Here is a 22535-nt window from a genome sequence, read left to right on the forward strand (position 1 = left end):
CACTTTCAAACTTAATATGGAATTCAATTGTATTAGATCACTTTTTTCCCCCAGTGTATCTTTTACTATGATATTCCTAATTAAACCTGTCTCATTGCACAATACCAGATCTAAGATAGCTTTATTCCTAGTTGATTTTACCACATCTTGTTCCAGGAAGCTGTGGCAAAAGCATTCTACAAACTCATCTTCCAGACTTCCTTTGCCAATTTGATTCGTCCAGTCTACATAAAGATTAAAATCCCCCACAATTATAACCTTGCCTTTGTTACAAGCTCCAATTATTTCTTGCTTAATGCTCTGTCCAACGATATAACTACCCCCACCAGGGTTTTCTGACCCTCGTTATTCCTAATCTCCACCCATACTGATTCAACTTCCTGATGTTCTGAGCCAAGATCCTTTTTCATTACTGTCCTTTTGTCATCCTTTACTATCTGGGCTGCTCCACCTCCTTTTCCGCTCTGTCTGTCTTTCCAAAATGTTGTGTCCCCTGGAATATTTATTTCCCAACCTTGGTCACCTTGTAACCATATCTCTGTAATGACAACTAGATCTAAACCATTTATCTCTGTTTGTGCTGCTAGTTCATCTACCTTATTACAAATGCTTTGTGTATTCCAATAAAGAGTCTTTAATTTTAGTTTTTTACTACCCGTTCTTTGCATGGAAGATCAAGATAGAGTTATACAGCACAGAAACAGGCCCTTCGGCCCATCGTGTCTGTGCCGGCCATAAAGCACCCAACTATTCTAATCCCATATTCCTGCAATTGGCCCGTAGCCTTGTATGCTATGGCGTTTCAAGTGCTCATCTAAATACTTCTTAAATGTTGTGAGGGCTCCTGCCTCCACCACCTCTTCAGGCAGTGCGTTCCAGGTTCCAACCACCCTCTGGGTGATAAAATGTTTCCTCAAATCCCCCCTAAACCTCCTGCCCCCTGCCCTAAATCTATGTCCCCTGGTTCTTGACCCCTCCGCTAAGGGAAAAAGTTTCTTCCTATCTAACCTATCTATGCCCCTCATAATCTTGTACACCTCAATCATGTCCCCCCTCTGCCTTCTCTGCTCTAATCTAGCCCTTCCAGTCTCTCTTCATAGCTGAAATGCTCCAGCTCAGGCAACATCATTGTGAATCTCCTCTGCACCCCCTCCAGTGCAGTCACATCCCTCCTATAGTGTGGTGACCAGAACTGTATACAGTACTCCAGCTGTGGCCTAACCAGTGTTTTATATAGCTCCATCATAACCTCCCTGCTCTGATATTCTATGCCTTGGCTAATAAAGGCAAGTATCCCATATGCCTTCCTAACCACCTTATCTACCTGTGCTGCTGCCTTCAGCGATCTATGGACAAGTACACCAAGGTCCTTCTGACTTTCTGTACTTCTTAGGGTCCTACCATCCATTGTATATTCCCTTGCCTTGTTAGTCCTCCCAAAATGCATTACCTCACACTTTTCAAGATTAAATTCCATTTGCCACTGCTCTGCCCATCTTACCAGCCCATCTATATCTCCCTGTAATCTAAGGATTTCCTCCTCACTATTTACAACACTACCAATTTTCGTATCATCTGCGAACTTACTGATCATACCCCTACATTCAAATCATTAATGTACACTACAAACAGCAAGGGTCCCAGCACCGATCCCTGTGATACACCACTGGTCACAGGCTTCCAATCGCAAAAACAGCCCTCGACCATTACCCTCTGCCTCCTGCCACTAAGCCAATTTTGGATCCAATTTGCCAAATTCCCCTGGATCCCATGGGCTCTTACCTTCTTAACCAATCTCCAATGCGGGACCTTATCAAAAGCCTTACTGAAATCCGTGAATACTATATCTACTGCTTTACCCTCATCAACACATCTAGTTACCTCCTCGAAAAATTCAATCATTTCAGATTTCCAGCATCCGCAGTATTTTGCTTTTAGTTAGACACGATCTCCCCCTGACAAAGCCATGCTGACTATCCCTGATTAATCCCTGCCTCTCCAAGTGGAGATTAATCCTGTCCCTCAGAATATTTTCCAATATTTTCCCAACCACTGATGTTAGACTCACTGGCGTGTAATTACCTGGTTTATCCCTACTACCCTTCTTGAATAATGGTACCACATTCGCTGTCTTCCAGTCCTCTGGTACGTCTCCTGTGGCCAGATAGGATTTGAAAATTTGGGTCAAAGCCCCTGCTCTCCTCCCTTGCCTCACCGAACAGACTGGAATACATCTCATCTGGGCCTGAGGATTTATCCACTTCTAAGCCCGCTAAAACAGCTAATATTTCTTCCCTTTCGATGCTAATATGTTCAAGTATATCACAATCCCCCTCCCTGATCTCTACACCTACATCGTCCTTCTCCATAGTGAACACAGATGAAAAGTAATCATTTAAAACCTCACCTATGTGCTCCGGCTCCACACAAAGATTGCCACTTTGGTCCCTAATGGGCCCTACTCTTTCCCTGGTTATCCTCTTACCCTTAATATAGTTATAAAACGCCTTGGGATTTTCTTTCATCTTGCCCGCCAGTATTTTTTCATGTCCCCTCTTCGCTTTCCTAATTACTTTTTTAAGTGCCACCCTACACTTTCTATACTCCTCTAGTGCCTCCACTGTTTTCAGCACTTGGGATCTGCCGTAAGCCTCCTTTTTTTCCCTTATCCTATCTGCTATATCCCTTGACATCCAGGATTCCCTGGACATGTTGGTCCTACCCTTCACCTTAACGGGTACATGTTGGCTCTGAACTCTCACAATTTCCTCTTTGAATGACTCTCACTGATGTGCTGTAGACTTTCCCACAAGTAGCTGCTCCCAGTCCACTTTGGCCAGATTCTGTTTTATCATATTGAAATTGGCCTTCCTCCAATTCAGTACCTTTATTTCTGGTCCATCTTTGTCCTTTTCCATAACTACCTTAAATCTTAGAGTTATGGTCACTATCCCCAAAATGCGCCCCCACTGACACTTCTACCACTTGACTGGCTTCATTCCCTAGGGTTAGGTCCAGTACTGCCCTTCTCTTGTAGGACTTTCTACGTACTGGCTCAAAAAGCTCTCCTGTATGCATTTTAAGAATTCTGCCCCTTTTAAGCGTTTTGCACTAAGACTATCCCAGGTAATATTGGGGAAGTTGAAATCCCCTACTATTATTTTCACACCTCTGAGATTTGCCTACATATCTGTTCCTTTATCTCTTCCTCACTGTTTGGAGGCCTGTAGTACACGCTCAGCCAAGTGATTGCCCCCTATTTGTTTTTAAGTTCTACCCAAATGGCCTCATTTGAGGAACCTTCTAAGATGTTATCCCTCCTTACTGCAGTAATTGACTCCTTGATCGATAGTGTAATGCCACCTCCTCTTTTATCCCCTCCCCTGTCACGCCTGAAGATTCTATACCCTGGAATATTGAGCTGCCAGTCCTGTCCCTCCCTCAACCATGTCTCTGTGATAGCAATAATATCATAATCCCATGTGCTAATCAATGCCCTCAATTCATCTGCTTTACGAGTTAAACTCCTTGCATTGAAATAGATGTAATCCAACCTTGCATTTTTCCCTTGTGCCTTACCAGGTCTATATTTGCTCTGCCTTCCAGGCAGACTCACTTTCTGTTCTATATTACCCCCTACTGTACCTCCATTCTGTATCCCATCCCCCTGCCAAATTAGTTTAACCCCACCCCCAACAGAACTAGCAAATCTCCCAGCAAGGATGCTTGTCCCATTCCGGTTTAGGTCAACGTCTCCAACTTGTACAGGTCCCAACTTTGCCAGAAACAGACCCAGTGATCCAGGAAACTAAAGCCCTCCCTCCTGCACCATTTCCTCAGTCATGCATTCATCTGCTCTATCCTCCTATTTCTAAACTCACTAGCATGTGGCACCAGGAGTAATCCAGAGATTGCAACCTTAAAGGTCCTGCTTTTTAATCTGCTACCCAGCTCCCTAAGTTCTTGTTGCAGGACCTCATCCCTTTTTTTACCTATGTCGTTGGTACCGATGTGTACCACGACCTCTGGCTGCTCACCCTCCCCCTTCAGAATGCCCTGCAGCCGCTCCGTGACATCCTTGACCGTAGCACCAGGGAGGCAATATTCCATCCTGGAGTCACGCTTGCAGCCACAGAAACGCCTATCTGTACCCCTTATAATAGAATCCCCTAACGCTATAGCTCTCCCACTCCTTTTTCTCCCCTGCTGTGCAGCAGATCCATCCTTGGTGCCATGGACCTGGCTGCTGCTGCTTTCCCCTGGGAGGTCATCCACCCCCCCAACAATATCCAAAGCGGTATATCTGTTTGAGAGGGGGATGGTCACAGGGGACTCCTGTGCTACCTGCCTGTACCTACTACTCCGCCTGGTGCTCACCCATCCCTTTTCTGCCTGTGCTGCCATTACCTGCAGTGTGACCACCTCACTAAACATGCTATCCACGACGTCCTCAGCATCGCGGATGCTCCACAGTGAATCCACCCGCAGCTCTAGTTCTGTAATGCAGGTAGTCAGTAGCTGCAGATGGATACACTTCCTGCACACATGGTCGTCAGGGACACTGGAAGCATCCCTGATTTCCCACGTAGCACAGGAGGAGCATACCGCGGGTGTGAGCTCTCCTGCCATGACTTACCTTTAAATTAATTTAGTTACTCCCTTTAAAAAATACTAATTACACTAGGGGTCTTGTTCTACTCCAAACACTACCCAGTACAATCTAAAGTCCTTAAAAAATTATACTAATTTAACTGTAGAATCAGTTTGGGTAGAGATGAGAAATAGTAAATCTAAGAGCCCACTTGTGGGAGTGGTTTGTGGGCCCCCAAACAGTAACCACACTGTAGGACAGAGCATACAGGATGAAATAGTGGGGGCTTGTGAGAAAGGTACAACAATATCTACATATAGATTGGACGCATCAGATTGGCAAAAGTAGCCTGGATGATGTGTTCACAGAGTGTTTTCGGGAGCAGCACATTCTAGAGCTAACCAGAGAGCAGACTATTACTAGATCTGGTACTGTGCAATGAGGCAGAATTAATTAATAATCTCATAGTGAAGGCATCCTAGGTAGCAATTAAACCATTTTGTGCACAGCAAGATCATTAACTTTAATGAGATGAATAACCAGTTAATCTATCTTAGTGGTGTGGTTGAGGGGTTAATGTTGGCCAGAACAAGAGGAGAACTCCATGTGCACTCAGAATAGTGCCCGAGGAACTTTCACGTCTACCTGAAAAGGAAGTTCTGACAATACAGCGCTGAAGTATCAGCTTAGATGAAGTGCTTGTTCTGGTGTAGAATCGACCTTGCAGCCTTTTGACACTGAACCTGTCACTTAGATTATAACGTTGAGCCTTTTGAGGGTTGGAGAGAAATGTAAGTTTTACATTCTAGGGTATTTTCCCTGTGGTAATTCACTGTATGGAATAAATTTGGGAGAATCCAGACTGTTGGAAGGATTGGGCTTGGTGACCCAAATAGACGTCTGTCATTATGCAAACTAACTAGCTCATTTTTTTAGCGATGGGGGTATGTTGTATTCTTTATGTAATTGATTTGTCAGTTTCAGCAAAGCTGCTGCAGAGAAACACCAAACAAAGAGCAGGCATCTCTCCCCACGAGAGGAAGTAAACATCAGTTATTCACTGGCTGCTATCGAAGCATCTTTAGGGAGATTGAGAGCAGCATTCCAGAAGTTTGGGAGTAGATTGCTTGTTTGCCACCACCTAAAGATAACACTTGGCCTTAAAAGAGCTAGTTAGAGAATAGAGGGGTTGATATGACAAAAAAAAGAAAATGTAAATTAATACTATGCCTTTAAAATGAACTGTCCAGCTGTATTACTCAAGCCCTGTACTTCTTAACACATGAATACTTAAAGAATCAAAGTATTTCTTCCACAGGTTGCCCAGAAATTAGTGAAGAGAGGTAAAAAGATGCAGCCAAAACGAACCACCACCGAGGGAGATGATGTGGAGATGGAGCACAAATGTAATGAATGTGGAAAGGCTTTCCCAAAACGTTACACTTTGATGATGCACATGATGACCCACAACAGAACCAAAGAATTTAAATGTCCGGTAAGAATTCTGAAGAATTGAAAAATTCCAATTCTAGTAAAATGTTCCAGTATTGTCTTGTGCTACTGATAGACATTTGTGTAATGTGTCTGAATTTCCACAGAATTCAGATTTTATAGACTCAGAGCAAAATTACTCATTTGTAATAATTTTACTGACCTCATTCCAATAGAGCTGATAATTTGCCAATGTACATTACTGCAGCCCTGTCAAGCTAACAATAAAGGTGTTTATTGTCCCTATTAGTGAATTTCGTATGACCTGACTCTTCACACCTGGAATAGGGGCAGCAAGGAGGTAGAAGTTGTATAGGAATTTTCCGAGTGTAAAATCAAAAAATAAGTTTTATTGACCGCTTAGCAGTTAAATCTGTTGTATGATATGGTACTGATCCATGCAGGAGTAGACATAATCTGTGCTGAATTATCTCATCTTAACCCTGTTGTGCACATATGTCAGCATCTGTGATTGGGCTTGGCTTTGATGCCTTCTAATGACGTACCAACACATGCTCTTGGTGCCCACAAATGAAGAATGGGAATGACTTCTTGAGCAAGGTATCAGAAGGCTGTTGGTCCCTGTGGAGATGCACTCCACTATTAGATTAGATTAGAGATACAGCACTGAAACAGGCCCTTCGGCCCACCGAGACTGTGCCGAACATCAACCACCCATTTATACTAATCCTACACTAATCCCATATTCCTACCAAACATCCCCACCTGTCCCTATATTTCCCTACCACCTACCTACACTAGTGACAATTTATAATGGCCAATTTACCTATCAACCTGCAAGTCTTTTGGCTTGTGGGAGGAAACCGGAGCACCCGGAGAAAACCCACGCAGACACAGGGAGAACTTGCAAACTCCACACAGGCAGTACCCGGAATCGAACCCGGGTCCCTGGAGCTGTGAGGCTGCGGTGCTAACCACTGCGCCACTTGTGAAAGGAAGAAGGATGGGTAGAAGAAAACAGAAGTGGACAGTCGAATTCATGCAAATGATGAAGCATGCACTTCTGATCTAAGACTTTACTATGACAGTAATCTTAGTTCATTATTTCCCTATTGCTTTAGCTCTGTGAGAAGGAGTTCCTCTACAAAGCCTCTCTGCTTTCTCATCTTCTACGGCACAAACGGAACAATGAGCAAATAGATGAGAGTCCTGGAGGAAGGACAAAACGACAATTCATCTGTGATATCTGTGGAAAAATATTGCCCAAACCCTATAATCTAAGACTTCATATGCTTAAACACACAGGTGTCAAGCCACATGTGTGCAAGGTGAGAATTCATTGTGATAGGTTTCAGCTAGCGTTTTAAAGACAACTTTTCAATAATAATTAGTGTTATGGGACATTTTCTATGTAAGTACTATGAAAATGCATGTTGTAGTAATCATAGTAGTGATGGAAGAATTGAGTGAGGTGTGAAACTAGGATTAGCAGTTTTTTTTGTATTACAGACACTTAGCATCTTCATTGTTGGCTCAGTAACAATGCCATTGATATGCTTACTTTTGGGTTGACATTTGAATTTGATAACCTTACAGCTAATGAGTTTTGTTAATAATCAGCATGACTATTGATTGAGATCCCTTATTTAGTTACAATGGATTATCTTACCTTTGATTTTTTCTAATTGAATGTCCTTCTCAGTAAGTGATGTTTGTTGTTATTTCCTCTATCACTAATAAATAATAAGTAAAATTATAAACCATAAACTCTTTACTGTTGATAGAGATGGTGCAAAATTTCAGGGATTTGTGGTGTTCTTCAAAACAGTGACAGAAAAATCATGCCCACGGAATGAAGGATTGATTCAATTGCACACAGAATATCATTTTACTATGTAATACAGAAATCTATTTTAATAAAGTGAGAATATAGGAAATCGGAATTTATATAAGGAACTTAAGTATGCTTAGCAATATGCGATTATTAGCTGCAATATTGTTTTATCTCCTGAGTTCTAATCAGTGCCAAGACAGAAATAAAACATATTTCACAACTTATTGTGTATTCTGTTTGCACCACATATTGGGTGAGTAATGCAAATAAGTTAACCCTAAATATTCATTTCAAACACAGTTACACTGATGTGCAGATTACTTCCAGTGACCTAACTGAAATCTTTTTCACTATGCTTGCTGTTCTCAACTGTGATATTGTCTCTATGAGATGTAAAGAATACTTAATGGAGGTGAATTTATCACATGATATAAATACATATGGGAGTACATATAAATATTTTTAATGTATTGTATCCTTCAAAAAAGAAAACTTTAGAAATTTAACTGTCTTTTTCTTAAATTGGACGTTGAACTGGTTCCTTACAATATAGACATTTGATTTGGTTGTTAATGTCTGCAACACTTCACAAGTTAGCATCATTTTTCAACAGTAAACAAAATGCTGTGAATAATCTTAATGTGTTTGCTGGGTAGCTGACATAAGCATATAATATATATGTTTCAAAGTACCAAAGAATGGACTACTTGGTTAATGCAACATAAATGATAAATTATTTATGGAAAGATGCTGTAGTATTCATATATAGCCTAGTAAAATGTTTGTATTTCTTGTGTCTTGGACAAGGAAGAGCTGCCTGCTGCCGTTATCGCCATCACCCAGAAAGGTGAAAATTGAAAACAGAAATCTGAACACAAAAAATGATGCACATTTGTTCAGTTTCTCCAAATTAATACCCAACCCAGTATTCCAGTGGTTAGAACTTCCATCTTTGAGTTAAACAAATCAGTAGGGATCCTAGCTTGATTTTGGTCAGTGTTGGTTAGTTGGTCTCAGCTGTGGAACTGGTATGGACGCTATAGTTGGCCACAGCACCACTGTGTTAAGGAAGAGAAAATGATCAGGGTTCCCTTTCTGATTGCTGTGCAGTGACCAGTACTACAAGTGTGGAAGCAAAATACTGCGGATGCTGGAAATCTGAAACAAAAACAAGAAATGCTGGAATCACTCAGCAGGTCTGGCAGCATCTGTGGAAAGAGAAGGGTCACTGACCCGAAACGTTAACTCTGCTTCTCTTTCCACAGATGCTGCCAGACCTGCTGAGTGATTCCAGCATTTCTTGTTTTTGTTTACTACAAGTGTGGACACTGGTTGAGGACAGGATCAGGTTTGACTTATGCTTAAATAGTGGCTGGTCAAATTAGGTGCCAGAGGGTACGCAATGCCTGTATAAATGTAACCCAGTGAGGGAGTTAGTGCTTTCAGAGTGAATGACTTATAATTGTTGTACTGTGAAACAGAAAGAATGTTCCAATATTTTAACTTTCTCCATTCCTTAGATATGTGGAAAGACCTTTGGCTATAAACATAGTCTAAGACTACACATGGCTCACCATGAAGGTAAAAGGGAATTCAGTTGTGAAGTGTGCGAAAAATCATTTGCTACAAAACGCAGTCTTCAGGAGCACAATAGTGTTCACACAGGTAAGGAAATAAAGGTGTGAAAGAAAACATAGTTGGTAGTTAATGGAAAATATATGACTTCTTTATTACTGCCTCAGTGTAATTTCTCCAGTAACAGCCACATGTCAAAACATAGAAACATTTATGGCGCAGAAGGAGGCCATTTGGCTTATCATATTCATACCGGCCGAAAGAGTTCTCCAGCTTAATCCCACCTTCCAGCTCTTGTCCATAGCCTTGTAGGTTACAGCACCTCAAATGCATATCCAACTGTTTTTTAAATGCAATGAGGGTTTCTGCCCATACCACCCTTTCAGGCAAAAGTTATGAGATATCTCTCCTTGCGTCAGTTGTTTCTGGTTGCAACCCATTATGCCACTACAGAAATAATAAAACATTACAATGATTGTGTCTCTGCAGCAAGGAGACTTTCTACTGAATGGCTTTGAAGGTTGTTTTGTGCTGAAATCATGGAGATATTTGCTGTCATCGAAGATAACTTTTTCTCTACTTCTTTAATATTGGCAGTATGGAGTCCATGAAGTGTTAAATGTACTGTGAGTTAAAGGGGAGCAAAAGTCTTTTGGGCTTTTTGTTCTAAGTAATCCCTTTTTGTAGAAGAAAATATTAGCTTCAGAAGTTTGGTATTTGAATAAAGCTATTTTCTTACCGTGGGAGGATGGCTTCTTGGTTGATGACTGAAAGATTGTCAATGGCAGATTGATGATTGTGAGATTGGACAGAAAAAAAACGTCTAAAGACTGCTTAAAAGTGAAGCCTCCATAAGCAGGAACAACTTGCAGAGGATAAGAAAACACAGCGAAAGACCATTTTACTACTTAAGGACTGTCGCATTGCCAGTGCTGAAATTAAGAGCCAACTGAGGATGTCTCATCAAGATCCCAACCTCGTGTATTTGGGATCCACTGTTCACTCTTTGGACACTCATTTCCAGCAAAAATCAGTCTCATCAGTCATCCAGCAGAAAATAAGATGATATTTTGGCTGTCTTCTTAATGTCGAAGGATGGTCAAAGAAAGTCAAACCACCCAGTCTCTCACCTGTACACTTGAGCCCCCGTTTTTCTCTCGTCTCTCCCCATCTCAGTCCCCTTCCCCTACCGATTCAAGCTCAGTTCATCCATGCGTTCCCTTTCCCTAAACCTAATTCCCACTAAAGTCAAGACCACTCAAGTTCCCAGCCCACATGGTCACATTTATTTGATACCCTGTCCTTGGGTGCTGTCCCCATTGCTTTCAAAACCGTCATCATTAACCATCCTTTTTTCTTTATCAAAACTCTTTCAACCCCTCTGTCCCTGCTAGCTAACTTCAGCTTCAAACTCTTCTCCTCAGTCCTTCAACCTGTTGTGTCTCCCACTTTTTGTGTCCTTTTCTCCTGCAACTCCCTGTTTGAATCCGTGCACCTCAGTTTCGTTGCTCCTTTAGCACTGAAATGGCTCTAACCAAAGTTGCAAACAATATTCTGAGAGATCTCTCATGCCCTCTCTGAGGTAATCTTGTCCATGAGACCCACCTCCTGTTCCCTATTCATACTAAACTGTTAACCACCCAACTTCCCTTTTTGGTCCTTGTATTAGCTGATATTGTTAATGGTTCTCTATCCTCAGGTACTGTCCTCCTTTTGTTCAAATCTGCCATCATCACCCCTTTCCTCAAAAAAAAACTATTTTTGACACCTCTGTCCTTGCAAACTACTGCCCCATCTCCAACTTTCCTTTCCTCTCCAAAGTCCTGTTCTGTCACCTCCCAAATTCATGCCCATGTTTCCTGGAACACCATGTTTGATTCCCTTCAGTCACGTTTCCGTCCTTGCCATAGTACCGAAATGGCTCTTATCAAAGTTACAAATGACATCCTGTGTGACTGACTGTGGTAAACGATCCCTCCTTGTCCTTCTGGACCTGTCTTCAGCCTTTGACATGGTTCATCTGACCATCCTTCTCCAACGCCTGTCCTCCATTCAGCTTGGGGGCGGGCGGGGACTGCACTCACCTGGTTTCGTTCTTATCTATGGGGTTGTAGCCAGAGAATCACTTGCAATGGCTTCTCTACCTGCTCCCAAACCATTGCCTATGGGGTCCCCAAGGATGTATCCTTGGTCCCTTCCTATTTCTGATCTACATGCTTCCCCTCAGCGACATCATCCAAAAACACATCAGCTTCCACATATATGCTACTGGCACCCAGCTCTACCTCATCACCACCTCTCTTGATCCCTTCACTGTCTCTTATTTGTCTTGTTGCCTGTCCAACATCCAGTATTGAATTAGCAGAAATTTCCTCCAACTGAATATTTGGGTAGACTGAAGCCATTATCTTCGGTCCCCTTGACACATTCCGTTCCATAGCCACTGGCTGTCTCTCTCTGGAAACTGTATGTTACTTAAGAAAGGAGAAAGAGGAAAAACAGGAAATTCTAGACAAGTTAGCCTAACATCCATTACTGGGAAATCACTACAGTAATATAATTACGTATAATTAAGGTGACTGAACACCTTGAAAATTTTCAGCGATCAGCGAGAGCCAGCATGGATTTGCAAAAGGTAGGTCATGCCTGACAAACCTGATTGAATTTTTTGAAGAGGTGACTAAAGTGGACAGGGTAATGTCTATTGGTGATAATTATACAGACTTCCAGAAGGCATTTGATAAAGTCCCTCACAAGAGAATGTTCGCTAATGTTGAAGCCCATGGAATTGATAGCAAATTATTCACCTGGTTTAGACCACACCTAGAGTACTGTGAGCAGTTCTGAGCACCACACCTTTAGAAGGATATATTAGCCTTGGAGAGAGTGCCGCATAGGTTTACCAGAATGATACTTGGACTTAAGGATTAAAAGGAGAGGTTGCACAAACTAGGGTCTTATTTCCTGGAATTTGGAAGGTTAAGGTGTGACTTGATTGAATCTTTCAAGCTATTAAGAGGAATAGATACAGGGTAGATGGAAAGAAACTTTCTGCTGATTGGGGAGTCTAGGACTAGGGGGAATAATTTATAAAATAGAGCTTTGAGTGGTAAAATTAGGAAATACTTTGTTTCTTGTCACTGAGTCAATTTTGGATTCAAATCGCCATATTCCCCTGTATCCCATGGGCTTTTACTTTTCTTACCAGTCTGCCATGTGGAACCTTGTCAGATGCCTTACTAAAATCCATGTAGACAACATCCGCTGCATTACCCTCATCAGTCCTCCTTGTTACTTCCTCAAAAAATTCAATTAAGTTAGTAAGACACAACCTTAACAAATCCATGCTGACTATCCCTGATTAATCCGTACCTTTCTAAGTGACAGTTTATCCAATTTCTCAGAATTAATTCTAATAATTTGCCCATGACTGATGTCAGACTGACAGGCCTATAATTATTTGGCCTATCCTTGTACCCCGTTTAAACAATGGTACAATGTTCGCAGACCTCCAAACCTCTGGTACCTCGTTTGTATCTAGTGAGGATTTGAAAATGATCCTCAGAGCATCTGCTATTTCCTCCCTGGCTTCCTTTTAACAGTCTGGGATACAATCCATCCGGCCCTGGTGTTTTATCCACTTTCAAGGATGTCAGACCCTCTAGTACTTCCTCTTTCCTGCTTATCATATCTAATATTTCACACTCCTTTTTAACTACAATGTCTGCATCATCCCTCTCCTTTCTGAAAACAGAGACAGAGTTACCTTGTACATCCCTGATAGGCCCTACCCTTTCCTTAGTTATCCTCTTGCTCTTAATATACTAATAAAACACTTGGGTTTTGCTTGATTTTACTTGCCAATATTTTTTAATGTCCTCTCTTTGCTTTGCTTTCCTAATTTCCTTTATTACTTCACCCTGAACTTTCTATACTCCTCGAGGCTTTCTAAAGTGTTGTTTTTTGTAACTGTCATAAGATTTCTTTTTCTGCTTTATCTTACTCTGTATGCTTCTAGATAACCAGGGGGCTCTAGATTTGGCAGTACTACCCTTTTTCTTTGTGGGGACATATCTACACTGTGCCTGTAGAATCTCGCTTTTGAATGCCTCCCACCGATTTTCCTTCAAGTAGCTGTATCCAGTCCACTTTCGCCAGATCACTTCTCAGCTTCGTAAAATTTGCATTCCCCCAATTTAGAGCTTTTACTCCTGTTCCATCTTTATCCTTTTCCAGAATAATGCTAAATCCAACTGTATTATGGTCACTATCTCCAAAATGGTCACCCACTATTACTTCATCCACTTGTCCAGCTTCATTTCCTAAGACTAATTCTAGAATTGTGCCCCCTTTCATTGGGCTTGTCATGTGCTGGCTAAAAAAAGTTCTCTTGAATGCAGTTCAAGAATTTTGTACCCTCTGTGCCCTTCACGCAGTTTGTATCCTAGTTGATATTAAGGTAGCTGAAATCCCCAAATATTACTGCCCTATTATTGTTGCACTCAGAAATTTGTCTACATATTTGTTCTTCTATCTCCCTCTCACTATTTGGGTGTCTACAGTACACTCCTAGTAATGTGGCTGCCCCTTTTTTATTTCTGAGCTCAACTCATATGACCTCATTTGATGATTCATTTAGCATATCATCACAGCTGTAATTGATTCTTTAACCAATAATGTCCCCTCCTTTTTTTATCCCCCTCTCTATCCTGCCTGAAAACTCTATATCCAGGGATGTTAAGCTGCCATTTTTGTCCCTCTTTAAGCCAAGTTTCTATTATAGTAATATCATGTGTCTATCTGTGCCCACAACTCATCGGCTTTATTTGCTATACTCCTTGCATTTAAATAAATACCTTTTACCACTGCCAAATTCCTGTGCTGTATGCTTTTTAACCTTTGCTTCTTCTGTCTTCCAGAGTCACTCGCTAATTTTCTGCCTTCCGTTCCCTGCTCCAAATTTGTCCTATCTGAAACTGTCTTCAGGTTCCCATCCTCCTGCCAATCTGGTTGAAACCATCCCCAACAGCACTACCAAACCTTCCTGCAAGGATATTCGTCTTGGTCCTGTTCAGGTGTAGACTGTCCGGCTTGTATAGGCCCCACCTTCCCCAGAACTGGTCCCAATATCCCAGAAATCTGAAGCCCTCCCTCCTGCACCATCTCTCCAGCCACGCATTCATCTGGTGTATTCTCCTATTTCTATACCTTGGGAGTAATCCGGTGATTACTATCTTTGAGGTCCTTCTTGCTAATCTCTTTCCTAACTCCGTAAGCTCAGTCTGCAGGACCTCATCCTTTTTTCTAACTATATCGTTGGTACCAATGTGGACCACGGCCTCTGGCTGTGCACCTCGCCTTCCAGAATGCTCTGTAGCCACTCAGTGATATCCATGACCCTTGCACCAGGGAGGCAACATACCATCCTGGAATTACATCTGCGACCACAGAAACACCTGTCTGTTCCCCTAACTATTGAATCCCCTACCACTATTGCCCTCCTGTCTTTTCCCTCCCTCCCTGCACAGCTGAGCCACCCATGGTTCTCTGGTCATGACTCTCGCTGCACTCTCCAGAGGAACCCTCTCTCCCATCAGTACCCAGATCTGAATACCGGTTAGAAAGTGGGATGCCCTCCGTGGACTCCTGCACTATCTAACTTGTCCTTCTTGTCTGTTTGGCAGCCACCCAGTCCCCCTCTGCCTGCACTCTCTTAAGCTGAGGGGTGACCACCTCCTGAAATGTCCTGTTCACGTATCTCTCATCCTCCTGAATGCACTTCAGTGACACCAGCTGCTCCTTGAATTCCAAGATTCAGTGCTCGAGTTTTTGCATTTGGTGGCACTTTCTGCATATGTCGTTTTCCAGGACATGGGTAGGGTCCTGGAGTCCCCACATGGCACAGGATGTCCATTGAAGAGTGTGAGCAGCCCTGCAATGTCTTGAAATATTTGTTTACTGCACTAAAATTGAAAATTAAATAAGCACAATAAAATGGTTATAAATAGAATGAACAAACGAGCAACCACCTACCGACTACTGGTATTTTAGCTTCTACTTAGTAGATAGACTTAAATGTGAGAGAAAAAATTAAAATCAGCAGAATAAAGAAAATAAGAAAGTAAGAAAATACCCACCAGATACTGGCTGACTCGCTCCCGGTGCATCGCCGCTGTCTCTGATTCAGCGATGGTAATGCTGTTGAATGTCAAGGGGAGATGGTTAGATTCTCTCTTATTGAAGATGGTCATTGCATGACACTTGTGTGGCATAAATGTTACTTGCCACTTATCTGCCCAAGCCTGAATGTTGTCCAGGTCTTGCTGTATGCAGCACGGACTGTTTCAGCATCTGAGGAGTTGCAAATAATACTGAACGCTGTGTAATCATCTTGCCTTTCCTTTCACTTTCATTGTTTTCTTAGAAAATTGGAAAATGTACCATAAACATCTGATTTAAATATGTTTTTTCTTTTTATGTACATCTATTAAACATAGTATTTGTACATTTGTGTTTAAAAGGCATTAATTAAATTTTGCTTGGTATGTTGATTAATTATTTCAGGTGAATCTAAGTACCCCTGTTCAACTTGTGGAAAACGTTTCAAACGTGCCTCTGGTCTTAGCAAGCACTTAAAGAGACATTTGCCAAAGCCTGAAGTTAGAAACTTTCAATGCACCCAGTAAGTCAACAGAATGAATTGATTTTATAGTTGTGTGTCTTGCAGAGCAATAGAAACTACGTTAGAAAAAATATGAATATGTATTGAATATATGATATTTGCAATTTTAAGTAAATTATTTTAATACTCTATGTATGTTCAAGAGAACTCCATGTTGGTCTTCGCTTTTCACTTTTTTAACTTATGACTGGTCTCCATCACAACCCACTTGCAACTTCCATTATTTTACAAGGTTATGTAGTGTGATCACTTGTATAGTCTAGGATAACTTCTACAGGACCAATTTCGTCTTCACCGCTGGGGTGGTAATTTGGCAAAGTGATTGTTCACTTGCTATTTACACAATCTGCCCATTTTCATTCAACTGATTTTCAGTGGAATGGAAATTGGACGGATTCTATAAAGATAATCTTCTCTGCCAAATGATTCCCCCCCCCCCTCCCCTCCCCACCCAGGAGATACAGACTAAAAAGGACACTTGCATATGGAGATGAACGTTTCCTGCAACTTGATAGTTCAGATTTAATTGTTACACCATGGAGATTGGACAGAGATAACTGTTGATGTGGCTTTGTACCAGTCCAATTTTTGATTGAGATGTTTAGAACATCAAGAATTAGAATACAAGTACATCTTCACTAGAATTCTTGAACCCCTTCATTTCTGGTAGGCTATTGCTAAAGATTTCTATTGTTTTTGCTTTTGTTGCCATCTGCACCCATCCAGGCTCTGCCATGCAATTTTATTTGTAGATTCTGGGTTTGTTTGTACTTTTGTTGTTTAACTTCGCAGTCCAATCATAGAGTCAATTTGTGGTTCTGCCGATCTAATCTTGACTTTGAAATATTTCCTAAAATGACTAGAATTAGCTCCTTATACTGTAAGGTTAAACTGCTGACAATATTAATAGTTACAAAGTTAAAAAGGAAATGGCTTTTGAGAAATTGTCATCATTTTTCATAGGTGCGAACGAAGTTTTTATGAAGCACGAGATCTGCAGCAGCACATGTACAAGCATCTCGGGGTGAAGCCATTTCAGTGCCAGATCTGTGGGAAGTGCTACAGCTGGAAGAAAGACTGGTATTCTCATGTAAAAGCACATTCTGTTACAGATCCATATAAGTAAGTACTGTCGATTTTTGCCCAAGAGAAATATTTCTTATGTCACAAATAAGTTCGACAATTCCATCACAGGAGCTCCTGTTTAAAGTGCTGGTATATTACAGTGATGAATAAAATGCAAGTTAGTTTTGATTGTCAAAAGAAAACTTTAAAGAAGGTTCACAGAATCATCTGAGGAGGCACGCATGTTTGGATTGCTGGTTGGGAGAGCAGCATATTTTTCCAGTTTTCTGCCCTCTTCTGAACTCTGCTTTATGTTGAGATATGGTATTGGCAGGGATGTTGATGCCAGTTTTTGCACTGTCACTACTGCTATAGTTGAGATCATCTAACCTGGATCCTTCCTGACCTTGTAAGGTTCAATACAACATCAAAATTGCATTTGCCCACTAAGTCATTTACAGGGAGTTGAACAGCATATCAATTAGAATTTACTTTAAACATAACTCTTCGAGTTGAATTCAGAGAAAAGGGTTTTTAACGTTCAACAATTCTTAAGTCATCCCACATTATCTTAGCGCTTCAGTCTTTAAAAATCCAGGTAAGGTGGCATCATTCCAGCCTGTTATTTGAATTCACTTTTAATTTGAATGCTAGTTTGCTTTTTTGCAGAAAAAACAGCTGTTGTTTCTAGTAATGCTGCAATAGTTTCATGCACGTAATACTGATTCTGTCAAAGGTCCTTTTGAGACCATAAGGTCAAGCGACTTTTTCTCTGGAAAACTGAATTGATCTTCAACGAACATTTTTGAATTCAGTTTAGATTCAGCTGCCCAGTAGCATGTCCATTCAACATCCTTTCAGGCATTAATTGAACGGCAGGATTTATTTTTACCTTTAATTTGGCAGCCAGTTAAGACTAGTTTTCAAATTCAAGGTGAGAAAGAAATGTAAAAGAGGCAGCAACATATGTGTTTCCTCCTTCCTTTTGCATATATTGTCACACAATTGTTACAGCACAGAAGGAGGCCATTTGGCCCATCTTGTCTGCACTGGCTCTCCGAGTGAGCAATTCACTTAGTGCCATTCCTCCGCCTTCTCCCCATAACTCTGTATATTCTTCCTTTTCAGATAACTATCTAATTCCCTTTTAAATGCCTCGATTGAACCTGCCTCCACCACAAATTTTCCTCATGTCACCATTGCTTCTTTTGCCAATATCCTTAAATCTGTGTCCTCTTGTTCTTGATCCTTTCACGAGTGGGAACAGTTTCTCCCTATTTACTCTGTCCAAACCTCTCATGATTTTGAATACCTCTATCAAATCTCTTCTCAGCCTTCTCTTCACAAAAGAAAACAGTCCCAACTTCTCCAATCTATCTTTGTAAATGAAGTTCCTCATCCCTGGAATAATTCTCGTGAATCTTTTCTGCACTCTTTCCAATGCCTTCATATCTTTCCTAAAGTGTGGTGCTCAGAACTGGACACAATACTCCAGCTGAGACTGAACTAGTGTCGAATACAAGTTCAGCATCACCTCCTTGCTCTTGTACTCTAGCACCTATTAATAAAGCCTAGGCTACTGTATGCTTTATTGACCGCTCTGTCAACCTGTCCTGCCACCTTCAATGACTTATGCAAAGATACAACCACGTCCCTCTGTTCCTGCAGCCCCTTTAGAGTTGTACCCTTTATTTTATATTGTTTCTTCATGTTCTTCCTACCAAAATTAATCACTTCGCATTTCTCCGCATTGAACTTCATCTGCCATTTGTCCTCCCATTCCACCAGCTTGTCTTTGTCCTTTTGAAGTTCTACATTATCCTCCTCGCAGTTCACAATGCTTCCAAATTTTGTTATCATATGCAAATTTTGAACTTGTGCCCTGTATACCAAGGTCTAAGTCATCAATATATATCAGGAAGAGCAAGGATCCCATCACTGACCCCTGGGGAACTCCACTACAAACCTTCCTCCAGCCTGAAAAACATCCATTAACCACGACACTCTGCACTCAACCAATTTCATATTCATGTTGCTACTGTCCATTTTATTCCATGAGCTATAACTTTTCTCACAAGTCTGTTGTGTGGCACTGCATCAAACTAATTTGTAATTGCTGAACAATATTCATAAATCTGCCATGGTAGAGTTGCTGGTACGCTTCTCTACATTTGTCCTGGATTTGTCGGACTGATAAAATAATGCCGAGTATTTCAAGTCGAGCCCAGGTTTAGGCAGAGCAGGCCCGAAAGAGAAGTTGAGGACTGGGACAGATCAGCCATGATCTTATTGAATGGCGGGCAGGCTTGCAGAGCTGAATGGCCTACTCCTGCTCCTATCTCTTATGTTCTTATTTAGTCAGCAGAGCATGAAATGGGTGAGAATTTTACCTGTTAAAAAAGAAGTAAAATTCCATTGTGCCTATTGCAGTATGAGCGATCAACTTTGCACTCATGGAGGTGCACAATGCTGCCATCTTTGGAATCTTGAGGCACAGCTCCTTCACCCAGCCACCATGCTTGTAGACCTTTGCAGGAAAGCTTATGCTCCTTTCCCCCCCCCCTCGCCCACCCCCCAGCTGCCATTGGACTTCAACAGTGTTGGGTTGGGTGAGATGGCAAGCCAGTCATGCAGAGATAGTTGCGGTATATAATTTAATGCATTACCAGGCACTGCAGAGGGACATTTGAGGTCTTTGTTGAAATGGCTGGCTCAGCCTTCCAAGATTTCTGCGAGCAACATAATGCCATCTTCACTCAGAATGGGGCTGTGCCATTTGGCCATACACAGCCTTTAGTTTGTCAAGGAAGTGTTTCATGCCCTTTAGGTCAGTGGATGATTGCAGCATCTCAATGTTCATGTTCCACCATTTCTCCTTCATAGAGTGAAACTTAGTTTGAGCTTGCTACTTTAATTCCTGCTATGCGGTGTTCTGCACCAAACAGCTGTTGTTATTAATCCAGGAGAAGTGATTAGCTTGCATGGCGGCCAGAAGCTCTTTGACTTTGTTCATCAAATATTTTACATTTAATAAAGCCAAGTATTGCTACAGAGGTGTTGTAAACAGGTTTCCCGAAGTTTGACTACATGCTTTCATTATCATTCATTTGCTGCTTGGAGGTGTCGCTCGATTTCAGGGCTTCCTCAAGCTTACTAGCCAGTGCAACACAAGTGTGGTAATCCTCAAGTGTATGCATGTTGTTCAGCATACTGCTTGCTGCTGTACTGCTCAAGCATTCATGCAGTTTGACAGGGGAACATATATTTGATACTGCACTAAAGGCAGCCTCATCAACCGTTATTGGCTCTGCAAAAACAAAAGTAATGCAGATGACCTTTCATGAAGTGCTTTTTGCCGATTGTGCATTACTCGCCCACACTCAGACATTCAGCTACTATCAGACTGCATGGCTCAGAGAGCATTGTGTTTTGGCCTTACGATGAACTTTAAAAAGACTGAGTTCCTAGTCCAGCCCATACTAGGTCATCCAGTCACACCCACTATGGTTATGATCAGTAACATATCACTTCATGTCACGGAAAAATTCTACTACCTTGATGGCACTCTCTCCCAGAATGCCATAACTGACGATTGAATTGACAGGGCCTTTGGTAAACCCAGTTGGAGACTCTGGCGAGAATGAGACGGTAGTCTGTTAATAGAAGTCTCTATATACTAAGCCATTGTTCTCATCACACTACTTTATGCACCAGAGTCGTGGAGCTGCTACTGCTTTCTCATCAAGTGATTTGACTACTTCCACTAGTCCTGTCTGTGAGACATCATGTGACAGGACAGGGTGTCTAACATTCAAATACTGCAAAGTAACTGGAATTGAGACCCAGATCAAAAAGGTCCAGTTGCATGTCTGATTGTAGAATTCCCAAAGCTGTATTCTATAGTGAGCTGCAGTCCAGATATCACAATAGAGAAGAGCAGATGAAAGCCATAAAAGCAAACTAGCTGCAGCGTTTGAAATCTATAGTATTGATGGCAACACCTGGGATGACAGCTACCGACAGAGCAAGATGACCTCTGTTGCATCGGTTTGACTGAATTTGAGGCTATGAAGTTTCAAAATCTGGATTGCAAGCAATTCGTCTATCCACCTCATCTGGCTTTCATTGTGCTATAAGTAGCTATATCCGTGCATCCAGAATTGGGCTTTTCTTACATCAGTGCACCCGTAAGAACCAAAACTCATCCATCTATTCAACAGAGGATTACATCTGCATAGTTTATACTGCTTTAACATGAGACTTTAATCTTAACATCAGAATACCATTCTTACAAGATCAATATGACCTCTCCACTTTTTGCTTATTAATTCATGGCTACCTTTTATAATTTGTATCTATTGGAAATGTAAGTGATTGAATTTAATTTCAGTTAAGATTCTTAGCAGCTGTTACTCTATTTCATCCTGTTTGTCGAAGATCAGAACCCAGAAGTTTAAATGTGATTTTCTTTTACTAAATATAAATTCTGGCCCACTTCAGTATTTAGTAACAGAAGAAAATAGCCTCCGAGACCAAAGGAAATAGTAGGTCCAGTGTTAATGTTTTCTACTTTCAGGTGTAATGTCTGTGGAAAAGAATTCTTTGAAAAAGCTCTTTTCAGGCGACATGTAAAGAAAGCCACTCATGGCAAGAAAGGCAGAGCCAAGCAGATGCTGGACCGTACCTGTGAGCACTGTGGGAAGAAGTTCTCACAACTCCGAGAGTATCGGAGGCATATGAACAATCATCAGGGTAAGCACTAAATTTCACTTTGGTTTAATTATGTTTCTAATATTGACTTTAAACCTTGCCTTTTAGGCTGCTATATGGACAAATTGATTGTCACATTTTTTTTCCGGTCATTTGCAGGTGCCACAGTGGTGGAAAAATTGAAATGCTGTGGCACAATATATTACCAAAGAACTTGAGTATTTAAAAAAAACATAGACATTCTCATTTCATCTTCATGTACTATTCTGATGGCCATGCTGAGCTATTTGTGTGTGCTTTCCCTCCTGTCCTGCCTTTTCTCTTCCTTTCCTCAATTAAGTGGTGGTACCTCCAGGTGAATTGACTAAGACATGAGTGTTCCACCGTTTAGCAGTGCATTACACCAATACTCTACACCACCAGTTCAAATATAAGGTTCTTCAGCATAGAAATATATATTTTACATCTGGTTTGCAGATATCTTTTCCTTTTATAAATATTTTGGGGTAATGCAAATTGATTTAGAGGATGTACAACTAGTGTTCCCTCTGAGGTGTGCAGCAGTCCAGAACTTAGCGCAGAGGGGACCAACAAACCGTGCACAAGAAACTGTTAACATATACAGT

At 41.4% G+C, this 22535-nt stretch overlaps 1 protein-coding gene across 1 annotated transcript in view; it reads left to right on the forward strand.

The window, feature by feature from the left end:
- Window positions 1-22535, forward strand: part of zbtb11 (zinc finger and BTB domain containing 11) — a 54193-nt gene that overhangs the window by 17607 nt on the left and 14051 nt on the right. The window contains exons 5-10 of the mRNA XM_068040944.1: window positions 5910-6086; window positions 7165-7371; window positions 9398-9542; window positions 16017-16134; window positions 17098-17256; window positions 21776-21951. Coding sequence (XP_067897045.1) covers window positions 5910-6086; window positions 7165-7371; window positions 9398-9542; window positions 16017-16134; window positions 17098-17256; window positions 21776-21951 — 982 coding nt within the window. The remainder of the gene's footprint in view (window positions 1-5909; window positions 6087-7164; window positions 7372-9397; window positions 9543-16016; window positions 16135-17097; window positions 17257-21775; window positions 21952-22535) is intronic.

This window comes from Heterodontus francisci, chromosome 10 (genome assembly GCF_036365525.1).
Source record: "Heterodontus francisci isolate sHetFra1 chromosome 10, sHetFra1.hap1, whole genome shotgun sequence".
Taxonomy (NCBI): Eukaryota; Metazoa; Chordata; class Chondrichthyes; order Heterodontiformes; family Heterodontidae; genus Heterodontus; species Heterodontus francisci.